This window comes from Thunnus thynnus, chromosome 21 (assembly GCF_963924715.1).
Source record: "Thunnus thynnus chromosome 21, fThuThy2.1, whole genome shotgun sequence".
In the NCBI taxonomy this organism is placed as follows: Eukaryota; Metazoa; Chordata; class Actinopteri; order Scombriformes; family Scombridae; genus Thunnus; species Thunnus thynnus.
The window spans coordinates 14,491,327-14,506,053 of record NC_089537.1 but is presented as its reverse complement, the minus strand read 5'-3'; the positions used below and the strand labels follow the sequence as shown (position 1 = coordinate 14,506,053).

The 14,727-nt window shown below is 38.9% G+C and overlaps 1 protein-coding gene across 2 annotated transcripts in view; it reads right to left on the bottom strand.

Moving 5' to 3' along the window:
• dok6 (docking protein 6) overlaps window positions 1-14,727 on the bottom strand; it is a 51,073-nt gene that overhangs the window by 21,746 nt on the left and 14,600 nt on the right. For both annotated transcript variants that reach the window (XM_067578198.1, XM_067578197.1), the window contains exon 2: window positions 193-300. In XM_067578198.1, the coding sequence (XP_067434299.1) occupies window positions 193-300 (108 nt within the window). The remainder of the gene's footprint in view (window positions 1-192; window positions 301-14,727) is intronic.

Here is a 14,727-nt window from a genome sequence, read left to right as displayed (position 1 = left end):
TAGATTGATTATCAAAATAGTTAATGATTAATGTTCTGTTGACCAACTAAAGAACTGACTAATTGTTAAAGCTGTAATATTATTGTATAATGCTGTACAGTACAATAAGGTAAACCAATAGATTCAGACAAATTGAATGAAAACAAGTAATCAGAATAAAATTTATAATGGGATTCAGTTGTGTGTGTTTACCTTATGGAAACTCCGGAAATAGGCTGCCTTCTCGTCTGGGTACTTCTCTAACCGTCGGGGTCCTTTACTGGAGGCCTTTTTGAACACCAGCCAACACCTCCGGAAGATCTGACAACAGAGAATGATGGCAGCCCTGTTACAGAAATACAACTCCCCCAGAGCAAAGAAATACACTGCGTTATGGTTCCTGGGAATACAGACTACAGCGAAACACAATCTGACTGTCTAGAGAAGCCAACCCCCGGTAACCACAAAATAACAGACCAGGTGAACTCAAGCTGACATCAAATGAACAACTCCTGTTATACATAAAGCAGAGTGCAGAGAAACCAACACCAGATAAAGCTCGTCCTAAAATTCAAATGTAAAGGGGAACTTGTTGGTTGGGGCTAAAGAGCACAAGTTAACAGAACTCTAGCAGCTAGTGGCTAGGCTAGCCATTGGTCAAAATATTGACTGAGGGTTCATTCCTGTAGTTTATTATTGGAAATAACTGACATTAAGTGGATAATAGTGATTCTTAACCTGATTATGTACTTAAACAAGCTGATTTCTAAGGAATGTCATTTTTCGTGAGAGTAAATGCACCAAATAGAAGGGAAAGGAAATTAAACCATTATGCCTCATGAATCAAACCTCTGTAAATATATATATATTTTGGAATATATCTCATTCAAATATCAAAATCTCATTATTTGTGCATTTAGATAATATACTCATCTGGCTATGACAGATTATCAGGGGTTTTGCACTTTGAGTAAACGCTTTCATTTTGGTCAGTGGCAATTCGAATTTCTCTTCCTTTGATTGTATGCCATGAATTGGTAATGCTGAAGTGTTACGTGCTCACAAGCCATTCAGACAGCTCACCGACCACAGTACATTAAAAAATATGTTATTCTCAGTCCTCTAATGTGATTTAGATGAGTTGAAGGATTAGGAAAATTCTTAAATTGGTTGTGTGTTTATGTTGAAGTCATCAGGGTTCTTACTATTTTGAAAAATCCTTTTCTAAGGCATGTAGAGGATATTTTGACTTCTTTTAATGGAGAGGCATACCACATACAGTAAAGACATAGGTCAACCCAGATAGCTGTATGGTAATGATAATGGATTTAGACAGACAAATGGAAGTTAAAACACAGTAGTCTAACCATGTCCAAAATTTAAAATACTACATTTTAAAATGATTTCAACACATCAAGATGTCATTACACTGTCACTACAATGAGCTTCAAAGCCCCTGAAAACTTGGTTTGAACTCTTAAGTATTCTTCTATAACATTATATATTAATAACTTAGTAAGCAACAATCAAAAGTAAAGTTCAGAAAAAAAACTTCCTTAGGTATTATTTATTATGATTTGAACACTCAAATACTAAATAGCTAATCTTCCTCTAAAGTAGAACCAATTCTTTGCTTTTTCACTTGGAGCTGTTGTTGGTTGAGAATATGCTTTCCTGAAATTGATGAGTAAATGAGTCCTCAACCTTAACTCCTAAGCTATGTCCACCAAAACTGAAGGGAGTATAATAAGGGAAATGGATACTAGGAAAGTAGGTTAGTAAAAAAAAACATTTGATTTCTTTTTCCTTTGTTTATAAATTAATATCCAAAATTCTGGTTAATTTATTGATTCAGTGATTCATTTATTCATCTATCCCCCAATTTCTCAGTGTGACTAATTTACTTATTAATTAGCGATATGGCCAATACGGGTTGCAACTGCAGGCACTTAATAAAATGCCAGAAATTACACAAACAAATATTGTTACATAAGTGAAATTAGATCATTTAAAACATTTCAAATTCACCAAATGACTTGAATTCCCAAGAGCTCAGAACAAACTGCACTCTGCTGTACAAGCTTAACAACTTTATAACTTGGTTTACACTTGGAGTAATGTGTTTCCATTTATTAAATACTGTGGAGCACACACTTGGTTCCTCTCTTACCACACAATGTGCACACACACACACACACACTCTCTCTCTCTCTCTCTCTCTCTCTGGTGCAGCAGATTATTGTATATAGTATTGATCACTGAACCACAGTCTGCTCCATCCGCCAGCTGAAGATGACACAAATACTTAGTGTTGTACATCATAGACTACTTCAAGGTCAAGTTATGAAAAAATACACACAAGCACACACATGCAAACACATAAAAAACAATTTCTTTTCTATTTGCAGGTTTGATTTTCTTTACACAAAACATACATGCATGGACACACAAGTGCAAACATATAAGTCTATCCCTGTTGTCATATCTTTTATAATTATGTCCATGGTTTATCTCTTTAATTACATATTTTTCTTGACAGAAAGACAGAATTCCATAACCTATCCTCCCTTTTTACACAGCCAGTGTCAAGGTGTAAAAAGCCAATATAGACAGAACAGTGCAGTTGAGAGCCAGAATAAGTGTGATGGTTGCCTATCTTTAATAGTAGGACCCTTCTATTTCCTGGTGGAGAAGGCTGCTATCACTCTGTCTGATGTATGATTGCCTTGGGCCGCATGGTTGTGTTGGGGAACCATGGATGTACGATTAATTTGTTTACTCAGCTGGTCTACTTCATAAAAGGCCCACTGAGTTGAACTTGGCACTTTGCAGTAATTGACTAGAGTGGATCCCTAGGTCCTTATCAGTCTGCCTTGATGGGCCTCCATTCCAGTTAAGTGTTGCCTAGGCCCATTATAAACAGCAAACAACACAAAAAAGTGCACTACACAGTCTCTAATGCACTAAGGATCATTCCATGCACTGTCCATAAAATTCTTTAAAGACATATGGAAACAAAGCAGCAATAAAATCTTACTCCAAATTGAACATACTGTATATATTTCCATAACAATGCCTATAAAAAAAACACAACTGCAACTTTGACAGAAACACAAGAATAGATGTGAATCCCTTTTGACAGTGGCCATTAGCACATCTGTGACTTTAAAACAGTAAAATTAAAGCTAGCCTCAATTCCCTTTTGGGAGCTTGAGTCAAAGCAATGCTGCCTGCTTGCCGCACACAAAGTAATTCACCCTAGGAGTGCTCAGATTAAGTAATTATACCAGCACAAAAGCAAGCACAGTGAGATAGCTTGTGCATAATAAGAACTAGGGGGTATGAATGGAGAGGGCTTAATTTTGCCTGTTCCACTGTTGTCAATGCTTTGTCAAGGCAGTCCTATTCTCAGGCTGCTGCTGGGTCTTATTCAGAGACACTCTTACACTGATTGTAATTACACAGATGTGAATGAGACTCTCTGCTGGTTTGGTGTGACTCATTTAATGCCAGCACACTGTAGAATACACTGCTTGGCACTGCAAACCAATTCACCAGCTCCAGAAAAAAAAACAAAGTAATGATAAAGAGGACAGCTCTGGTGAAAATAAAATCAGCCTAGTTTTTAATTTGAGCTGTCCTCTGATTGCTTTTGTGAGGAAGCAGTTCCACCTCCACCCACCTTGTATCCCTGCGGTCAATTACCCAAAGTAGGCATTCATTAGCTTGGGAAAAATGGCCCATGCAATATAGGCCACCAGCTTACCACAAACAAAATCGAATTTGGCGTGTTTACAGAGACAAAATGGCAGGCTTGCGATCAAAAAGAAACGCTGCCTTTGGCTTTGGATGCTGCAGTGACAGCAGCGCAGAGGCTGGCCAGCCAAACTTGTACACAAAACTTCTTTCATCCTGATTGCACCAGCAACTTACGGACAATGCCATGTCATTTGTTACAGTTTCATGTTATTTCATTTTCAGCCTTGATTTTATAAGTACGACTGCGACCCACCATAGCTCACAAGCAATCAACCAAACTCTATCTCAATCAGGAAAGATACTTCAAGAACGCAGATACTTTATTTAATTAAGAGTCTTTGACGCTGACCATGTCAAAGAGATCAATTTTTAGGGTTTCAACCTAATAAAACTGAAGTCAGTTGGGGATCTACCTGCTGTATATTCAGAGTGGCAAACCAACATAGACTGATTACATTTATGCTAAAAGCTTCATTTGTATTGAATTTTTAGGCTAAACCCAATAGGAAAGCATTATAGTGGTCAAGTCTGTTACAGATTAAAGTGTGTATTTGTCTCTTTGCATTGCTCAAGGAGAGAAATGATTGATGTTTTTTTTTTTTTAGACCATAAATAAGCTGATTGGGTGAGATTCCCCACATGGGTAAAAGATGACACCAAAGTTTCTTGCCTCCAAGAACGTTTTTTTTGTTTGTTTTTTGTTCACATGCAGGCATTAATATCTAAAACACATTTAAAGAGAACAACAGTTTGTCATTTTGTCATTATGAGACATGATGTACATCCCAAGTCCCTTAAATTGCATCCACATTTCCCTCACTTGCATCTTTTTCTTGCATCTTAGTCCCTCCAACCGGGAATGCGTGGAGAGATGCAAGGAAACCATGCGAGGAGAGAGAGAACGAGGAAATGTTTTTAGAGAAATGAGATGTCCTTTCCTCTGAAGCGCCATGTGAAGCGATGTACGTTTCTGATGATGGCAGCAGCTGATCACAGCTGGATCAGCTGTCAGTTGGTTTTAACAGCTGTGGAGACTTTTGATGGAGGTTGTGTCTGCACACATGTGCACTGTGTGTTATCACTGCCAGAGCAGCAGTGTTTTCCCTCTGTTACCTGTTTGACAAACACCTGCACATGAATAAAAACCTGCATTCTGTATTTAAACTGTGTACTTTGTCCTGCTCAGAGGCACACAAACCATTTCTACTGGCAGAATGCATTTGTATTATTTATTCATTATTTGTGTCTGTATTTATTGATATTCTGATTGTGAATTCATTATTTAGTATCTCAGGATATGGTTAGGGTGTCTTTGAACACTGGAAATTATTTATTAATCTAAATGTTTCAGGGAAAACTGGAATGATGTAACTTATATCAAACCCAACGCTCAGGAATTGTCAGCCTCACATGTGACTGAATGGAAATAACAACAAATTATATAAATTATAAATGTATTTAAAATGTGTTTCTTGTTGACAGACAGTCTCTCCCTGACTTTAATTTTATCCATAATAAAAGTTAATGGGAAAAAAACTTTCTAATAAATAAAGAAAGTTGTTTATGGTTGTTTTGTTGGTTAAACCTACAATTAACACAGATTTTTAATGGCTCCTCAGAGATCCCTCCTCGCTCCTCAGAGCAGAAATAAGCACTTCGGGAAATAAGCAGGGATGGAGGAAAGATCAAATAAGAGACTTGGGATGTACCCATGGTCACATAAAGCTGTGTGTCATCAGTGTAGCTACAGAAACGTCCTGATGACTCTACCAAAGGGGCAATAAATATATGGATTAAATAGTAGTGTCCCTAAAATAGGACAACAGGAGCCCCACAAGTGATTCTTGAGTGTTTTGATAAATGCTCATCTATTAAAACAAAGAACTGTCTGAGGCAGTCCCTCAGTCCCTATTTCCCTCACTCTATTAAAAAGAGTTTAGTGATCAACTGTGTCAAAAGCAGTGCTCAGATCAAGTAATACCACACCTAAAAGTTTGTTGGCACAAGCAAAATGAACAAACCTGAAGTCAAGGTGACTCTACAGGTCTTTGCTCGCAGCAGTGAGAACTCACCAAGTTCTAAATCGATTCATTCGACTCTGTAAGCAACAGGTCCAATCACCATATGCCTTTTCTGCCTGATTTCAGCAGCTTCTCAGCAGGTAAATATGAACTCTGAAGTCTGCACCTTTCTCTCATGCCTGATTGGCAGGTCTCCATCTCAAAGTCTGATTAATGAGTGGAAGGCTTGTCAGTCAGAAAAGCACATGCACCCCTCACTCAACACGTACCTGCGTAGAAACGCACACATATAATTACCACCATCTAAGCACTTCTGCAAAATGAAGGGTCAAAAACAGCCACAATAGTTACATCTCTTAAAGGCAAAATTATTCATGTGGTCCACTTGTCAAAATGGTACTTTCTGTGAACAGCAAAATTCAGCAGGTCACAATAATCATAAAAAATGACAAGCCTTACATCAAGATTTAAAGCAGTCATTTTATTGTGTATTCATTTCAGTTCTGGGAGGTGGAATGAACCCACAGGCCATTGGAATCCAAACGAGATTGGGTCATTAAAATTTAACACTTCATTAACACAATCTTAGCATGATTTATTAAAGAAAATTATTTTTTCAACACAAGTTGAATGAGTGTGCCTGGTGTGTGTGCATGTGTGTCACTATTCTATTCATGAATAGGAAAACAGACCAAAAGGGAAAACAAATAAACACCCTTTGCCTCCTCTTTTTGGCTTAACACGGCCTATATGTTGGTGCGTATGCACATTTGTACATGTGAATAGAACAATGCAATGTGAAGATTATTTTTGCACACAGTATGTGCCAGTTTGTCTCAACTTTTCCTTTAGTTAGGCAGCTAGTGTATTTCTAGCTACATCTTAACTGTTTTATTAATATATTTATATCAACTAAATGTAAAAACCTGAAATTTACTGAAGAAATATTCAACTGCTTGGCAGTGACCTTCCTTAATAATGATGAGAGTCAAGACATTTCCAAATATTTTAAAGCCTAAAAACTTTGTTTCACATCTAGTATTTTCTCTATAACATTAAAGCTGGAGTGTGGAGCTTTGGTCTCCCCCTTCTGGCAGTGAGAGTAATTACAAAAACACTGTTGTCACATGCTTACATCATAGGCTACTGTAGCCTATTCCGTCACTGCTGTTGCAGCTGTGAAACTGTGGATAAAATGTTTTAATAAAAATTAATAAATTGTGCAGAGGAGAGTCAGTGAACCAGATGAAGTACTCAAGTTGACAACAACTAAACTCGTTACGTAACTGTAGGCTTCACAAGTAAAAAGCCAATAAGAATGATTTATTAATGTAATCCACACAACAGATGGACAGACTCCAAATGACGAAAAATACTGCCATAAAGAGTGTGATTTGCAACACAACAAAATAAATGATAGAGCATAATATGAAGTGATAGACGTTTTTTCTATTGTCACACAACATATATTGCCATATCACACAACCCTAGGATGCATCATACTATCACAGAGTTTTACCCGAAAAAGCTTTCAACCAGTTTTCGACCACAGTAAGTAAATTCACTCAAGCAGTAAATTTTTTCGAATGACAAGTTGTGTGTATTGTTTCATGTGTCATAGTCATGATCATTTAACAGATTATTTAGTATTTCAACACATCCTGAAGTTTGCCATGTCAGAGTTTTTCAGTACAAAAGCAGGTCAGGTTTAACTGTGAGGAGTCATTGTCCAAACGATTGTAACAGCTGTTTCCTTCGTCCCGCCACTAGTGCGGTCACACTGTTTGTGTTATAGCAGGCTCTACTCTGATCAAACCACTGCACCTACAGTTTCCCAGGACAAGGATGAGGAATGTCTTGTGTGTAGGAAGACATTCAGCTCATCCTTGCCTGAGGAAGTGTGGGTGCAGTGTCTCTATTGTCTGCACTAGTCCCACGAGGTATGTACTGAGGGCGCGGAGCACTATATCTGTCACAACTGTGACAATGAATAAAAAGAGAGAATTTATGTTAGTAATACAGGAAATGAAATGTGGTATTTTTACACTGTTATGCTGTTAAATGTTCTTTAAAAGTTATACTGTTCATACTGTTGTTGTAAAATGTTAAAAATTGAAACTGAAAATGAAATTGAATCATTTTTTGTTCAGATAAAGGACATAATAATGCACAACCTCCGTTCAAAGTCAAATTATACTGAAGTTGTTCCACATTTGCACAAAATAGCACCTGGTATTGACTTCCCTGTTCTCCCCTACCGATATCGATACTGATACTGCTGATCGATACCGATAGTTAGCGATACTTTTATTGATACTACTCTCCATAATTTGGTGCAAAAAATGAAGACATAACATGAAAAGATTTGAAAAGATTCAACAGTTATTTATTTACAAACATAACAGTTAAATTAGAAGTGCTTAATCCCAATGCTAACTGTGTCCTGAGTGAATAACTAGACTTATTTTTATAATGATTAGGTCTGTCAACAAAAGAAAATGTTGGTCAACTGAAATTCTACCTACTCTTAATACAATCGATTGAAAAGCAACATTCACATAATATAGTAAACAAGCCAAGTTAGTCCTACGAGCTAACGCATGCTAACTACGGGTTTGCTGGTGATATCTAGTGTCGGCAAAAAATGTTGCCGACACTAGATATCAAACAAAAGCCAGAGACTGAATCATATTAAGTTGCTGTGAGCTGTACATTCACCATTTCTAAGCAGAAAGCAGAAGATAACATTATCTCAGAGTCTGACAAGCTCGGACAGGTCTCCTGCTCCTGCCTCTGTCTCAGAATCACGCTGGTCGGTGGCTGTATCCATCTTCTTTTTTCCATTTAATAGTAGACGTTAAGGTGCATTATCGCCACCTACACCAGCTATGTTAGAAGGAATTAACATAATTTAAATACCGATTGCAGCATGGTTTGTCCAAGAGCTTATCAATATATCGGTACTAACCAGTCAGGAACTGGTACCAATTTAGTACCAGTTCTCAATACTCATCCCTAAATATGATTGCTGTTGAAACCATATGCTTCTCTTAATATTTTATGTAATACACTGTTACATATCATTTATGTCAGTATGTGACTTTTGCATTACTTTCAAGACTATTCAACGAGTTGAGTTCCACTCTCACCCCCCCTACTACAGACCCATTTTTTGGGGGGAAGGGGATCTTTAGGGGAGAGTAGCAGGTCAATAGCATACCCCACATAGAAGTGGTATATATCATCTGAAACCTGGGAACCTGAAGATTTATTTGAAATGCAGTTCAGCACTGTGTGTCAAGTTGTTCCACTCATAAATCTGTAATAAAATCTGTAATAAACATTGTGTTTGTTACATGTTTTGGTTAGGCACCTATTCAAATTTTGAAAGTTTAGAGTGTATAAGAGCTTGGAACATTATGATGGAAGTATATGATGGCCATTCCCATGCTCAGTTATGACTCATAAGTTGTTGCGGGAATTCTTGGGTTGATACCATTTGTTATATAGATTTGGTGCAAAATTTAAACATTTTTGATCACTCAAGGACTGATAAAAAATAGTCAAAAATCCCTCCAAAATACCATGTTAAGACACCAAGACCTTGGGGTCATGAAAAAAAGTCAAAAAGTCATGCTGTGATTTGGCAAAAACTTGACATTTGGAGATTTCTTCAAGAATTGCATTCTTCAGCAATTGGATGACAAGCACTTCTGTTCTGGAAATTGCTCAGAAACCCCCTTATTGTCAATATATCTGGGAAAGCCATACATCCTCTGAATGTTCTAGGTCTCTAGTTTGTGGTTGTAAAGTTTCATGAGGCTATGATGAAACTTTACCTAGAGGTCACAATAGGTCATTTTATACAGTGAGGTCAAGTTTCACAAAATGGTCTCACTACAATGAAATGGTTACTATGGGGACTAACATCATCACACATGAATACAGTTGGGCTCATTTAATCCACAAGCATCTCAGCCTTCCAGTCATACCAAATTTATGCAATTCCAAAACTGTTTAGGGACCCCAGTATGCAGAAATATTCAAATACACCATTTTTAGAATAGGCAAAACACATTTATAATGCCTGCAAAAAACTGCATAGTTTGTGCCCAAAACTGCATGGGATTAGAATACAGTGGGCATGTCTGTGAAGGGGAGACTCGTGGGTACCCCACACATTTTCATTCAGATATCTTGAGGTGAGAGGTCAGGGGACCCCTCTGAAAATAGGGGTGCCAGTTTTTCCCTCTCAAAAATTTAGCCTAACTTTGGAATGTTATTTACCCCCTTCCTGACAAGCTATCATGACATGGTACCAATGGATTCCTTAGGTCACCTGGTTTCATGTGATACCAGCGGCAATCTTCACTGTAGCTTTAAAATTGAGTCCACTACAGCCTCTGAAAGACAGTAATGTCACATGTGGACGCCGGCATCCTCAGGGAGTGGAAGAGGTTAAGAAAAGTGAGTGTAGCAGAGTTTCTACTCAAATTCAGCCACAGCAGACCAGGAATCAACAGAGACTGTGTTGCCTGCCCACATCTGACTGCCTTGCGAGCACCATAACGGCAGCACATTGACCTTGGACTACTGCTCCATTGGCCCTGGGGTGGGACCGCTGGATTGGCTAGGAGGCCCTGCTGTCTGGCCCTCGTTGCTCGGCGTCCACTACTACTGGAAGGCCCCGTGAACAGAGCCAGCATGGCACAACAGCTTCAGAATCAGCGGAAACAAGCTCTGCAATGCTGCTCCAACAAGTAGCGGAAACTTCACATCTTCCTGTGATAAGAGTTGATGTGAACAGAACTAATCATCTTAGAGAAGTTTGATTATTTCCCTAGCGCTCCACCATTCTCTGGTAGCTCTGAATCACATACTTCTTGATGATATTTATGCCTTTTGTATTCAGTTATTGATAGATATTTAGCTATAAATAAATGTCCTCATTTATCAGCAAGTCATTGTGTGTTCTTTAAAGCAGAAGACAGAGGTCCCTGTATCAAGAGTTCACAACTTCTGATTATGAGACTGATTTATTTGGTTTATTAATTTTTCCCTCAATTGAAGGTAGTGCCCCAATTATTAATGAGTGCAAAATTTCATGCTACAGCATCCACTGAAAACAACACTGAAATGGCAGTGAAGTGGTGCAACCCAAATTTGAAATCCAATGAAAATACATTTGATGGAATTGCTTGAAAATTGGTTTACAAATTGGTCTACAATTCAATTTGACTTGAGCAAAAGTGTAAATTTGAATGGGAAAAATACCCAACTTCCAAGAGATTGTTTTCATTATGTCATTATGTTGTATTTTGCATAGACTATCATTAAAGGAAATAAGAGATCCTTTAAGTATTTGACCTGCAACACTACAAATACTTGAGAACATTGTACTATATATGAATAAGACAGACCTTCTTCAGTTCTGAAGTGCATCCTCTTCACTATCAAAAAACAATGAGTACATCGCCACATGTAGCAAGGCAGTGTGTAAAATAGGCATCAGCAAAAGCAGCGAGCCGGAGAGAACATTTCAAGGGCAATCCTTTCACTTTTAGGGAGGTCTGTCTGTGGCGAGGAAAACACTTCAGGAGGCACTTGGCAAGGTGCAGCGAGTTCATCAACACTAGCTCTACCACGACAACCAAACTGAGAATGTTGTATGAGGGGACCGGAAGAGGGACTGGAGCCAAAATATGATTACAGACAGACAGATGGAAGCTGGACTGTTTGATGGGCTATAAAAGGTTCAAAAGGAAGCTAAGGGCAGACCTGTTTACACATAAAATAACCTTGCTTTATGGTTTATGGTTGGTCCAATAAATGCCTTAAAGCTCAACTTGGGCTGCTGACAGGTAGTATTGTCAGAATATATCATATGGAGGAGTGTGTAAACCTATGACTGAGGTGTAGTGGAGAACTTTACCTCACAGACCTCAATAATGATCCATCTTTGAGTTCTCAGTCATTTTCTGTAAGTGGCCTAAAACACAAAGTCCATTCACTTCACAGAACATTATCAAACTTCTGGCATTATTGAGGAACTGTCTCGCCTTTCAATAAAATATGGGCTGTATTCCCCCCTCCGACAGACAAATCACTCGTCATTTGGATGAGCTGAAGAACTAAGAGATGAAAATGATTTCCAATGACAGCCTGGTTCAGGTAAATGACTAATCACACAGCAGAATAAAAATAGCAGTCTGTTAGATATTCTCCAGAGCACTGGTGAATATTGAAACACAATTGCAATACCTTCGAGGCACAAAATGCATGTATTCTTCTTCTGATATATATTTCTTTAAAAAGGACAAATGTGGGAAGGGTTTGTAACCTCATGATGATTCATGTGTCCTACAAACTATGATTTAAAGATGATTGCTGCTGCACTTACTGATGATACAAGGAATGAGAGTACTTCAATCAAGGTAGCCCTATAACACTCAGATATGACGTTAACAGGCTGGATTTAGCTGGCACTTAGCATGAAGTCTATTGAGCTATTTTTAATAGGATTCGGAACAAAAGAAAGCAGTTTTTAACCTTCACAAGGAAAACATTAAAAATCCAAACATCAGATACTTGCTTAAAAGTTTCTGTCTGTGTTTGCTTTTTCTGTCAAACTCCTAGCAGTAGCGAGGATGAAGTCTTCCTCCTCATTCAGCTCTGCATATGGTTTAGTCTTCCCCTGGTGATAATGACGCCTGATGGACTATGACAGACCAGGCCTGGCAATATCAGCTCTTGGTGCTGGCAATCAATTTCAGACGGCGGCGGGGTCTGTGCCGTGGTGTCCATCTTTATAATTTGATTTGTTATCCCGTTGGACAGTTGTTACAGCAATCATTGCAGCGATCACTCTGTCAACCGCGACCCCAGTCTCCATCTCCCTACCCCAAATCCTCCCAGGACCGCTCCACCATTTCAACAATTCTTGGCCAAGTGGGACGACTACAAAAGTTTGTCTTAATTGCACCGCCGCTTCCTCTGTCACTCTTTTCCCTAGCCGCCGGCTGTCACCTTTGACTTCATACATAACTCTCATCCCAACCAACCCCCCTCCCTCTCCCCCAATACCGAAATATATTTCCCGCTGCATCTAAAATGTTTGTACATCCCATAATTTTGTAATTCGCCCCTGACTACAGCTGTTGGCAGGGTGGCGAGCCAGCCGCGCCCCAGTTAATCATAGATTACTTTATCTGGGCCATTCCAAATCCTCATGTGTAATGCAGTGCTACCTCAGCAGCAAGTAATCACTGCCCCCCACTCCATCCCAAACACACACACACACACACACACACACACTCCCCCTCCTCACTTTCTCTCCAAACCTGATTCGTCTGTGTCTCCTCCTGCCCTTCTGTCGTTACCCTTTCTCTTCTCCCATCCCTCATTTCTCTCTTGTGTCTATATGCATGATTGGGCATTCTCATCAAATATTCATGAGCCAAACTGGTCCCAAAATGTAATATCATAGTATTAGTAACCCTTATTTCATTTGTTAAGGCCTTGGCTGTGACTGTGTGGCATTACATAAAGGGTATTATTCATAGGTGAAAACTGGATTCCGTTCACAATGTGGCATGAAATATGATGGACAACAAGTTCCAGCTGATTCCTTGCCCAAAAGCCAAGGGTCTGGCTAGCCAGCGTGACAAAGACTGCAAGGGCAGGTGGTATAAAAATGACCATGTAACAGACAGAAATAAGAGGGAGATTGAGAGAAAAACACAGGAGAAGGAAAAATAAAAGAGAGCATGAAAAGAAAGCAGCAGACATAAGAGGGTCAAAAGAAAAGAAGTTTGCTTAAGAGAAAGTTTGGAGAAAATGATCATGAGATGATGAGAGCAGCTGTTGAAAAAGTAGAGTGTCAGAATAGGCCAGAGCCATTGAGGCAACTGGCTGCAGCCCTCCATTAAGATTCATGATAGATTATGCTTTTAAATAGGACTTGGTGGTCAGAGCTTTGCGGATAGATCATGATATTGAATTCAGCATACAGACTACCTTTTGCTGTATAGTTAAAAGGAATCTCTCTCTTCCTCTTCTCCCAAATTTCAGGCATAACAACCTTTATGCAACTATTTTTCAAATCTTGGAAAGCTATAAGCCACAAAACTCCTTCCAATTCTCATGCAAATAACATTGTTGAATGCAAAAGAAAAAAAAAAAAAGGTTTTTTGTTTCTTATTAAAGTGGGGGAAACACAGAAAGATGTTCGACCCATGCTGGGCAGCCTCAAGCAGCAAAACATTACTTAAAATGTCACACACTGCGAGGATCCAGCCATCACGGCTCGCGGAGCATTTTTTAAGCACAGCACAAAAATAGCAGCCAAATTATTCTGAAGGAGATGTAGGTCAATATTGAAGTTTCTCTCTCAGGTGTGAGGGAGCGAAGAGGAGTTGGGGGAAATTATTTTTTATGGTGTAAAAAGGGCTCATGTCAGCTTAGACTATGGCTTCACCAGCATCCGCCCTGGATTATTGAGCACAGACAGATTCAAACTGACACGAGCAAGAGGAACAAAACAGTGTTTTTTTTTACAGGGGAGAAGAGAAGAAAGGATTGCACTGCAATCATAATACCATAATCTACCCATAAAGTTTAATAATGTCGCTTACTTCAGTGTGGTAAAGTTATTCCATCATATATTTTAGCCGCTATTGATTCTAACGATACTCAGGTTGGCAGGCGCCCACTGTCAATACTGTTGGCTACAGTGTATCGGGCTGCATGCATGTGTAAAACATTTTTACGGTGGGATAATTTTACTTTAAGTCATCATTATGACAATTGCCTGCTCTTTAAACCATCCCTCATCCAAACCTCTTTATGTATTACAGCTTTAGTCAGCAATCCTCTGCACACACGCACACACACACACACACACACACACACACACAGCAATTTCCATTTAATCCATGTACAAGGCTGAAGCGTTCACAGACAATAACAC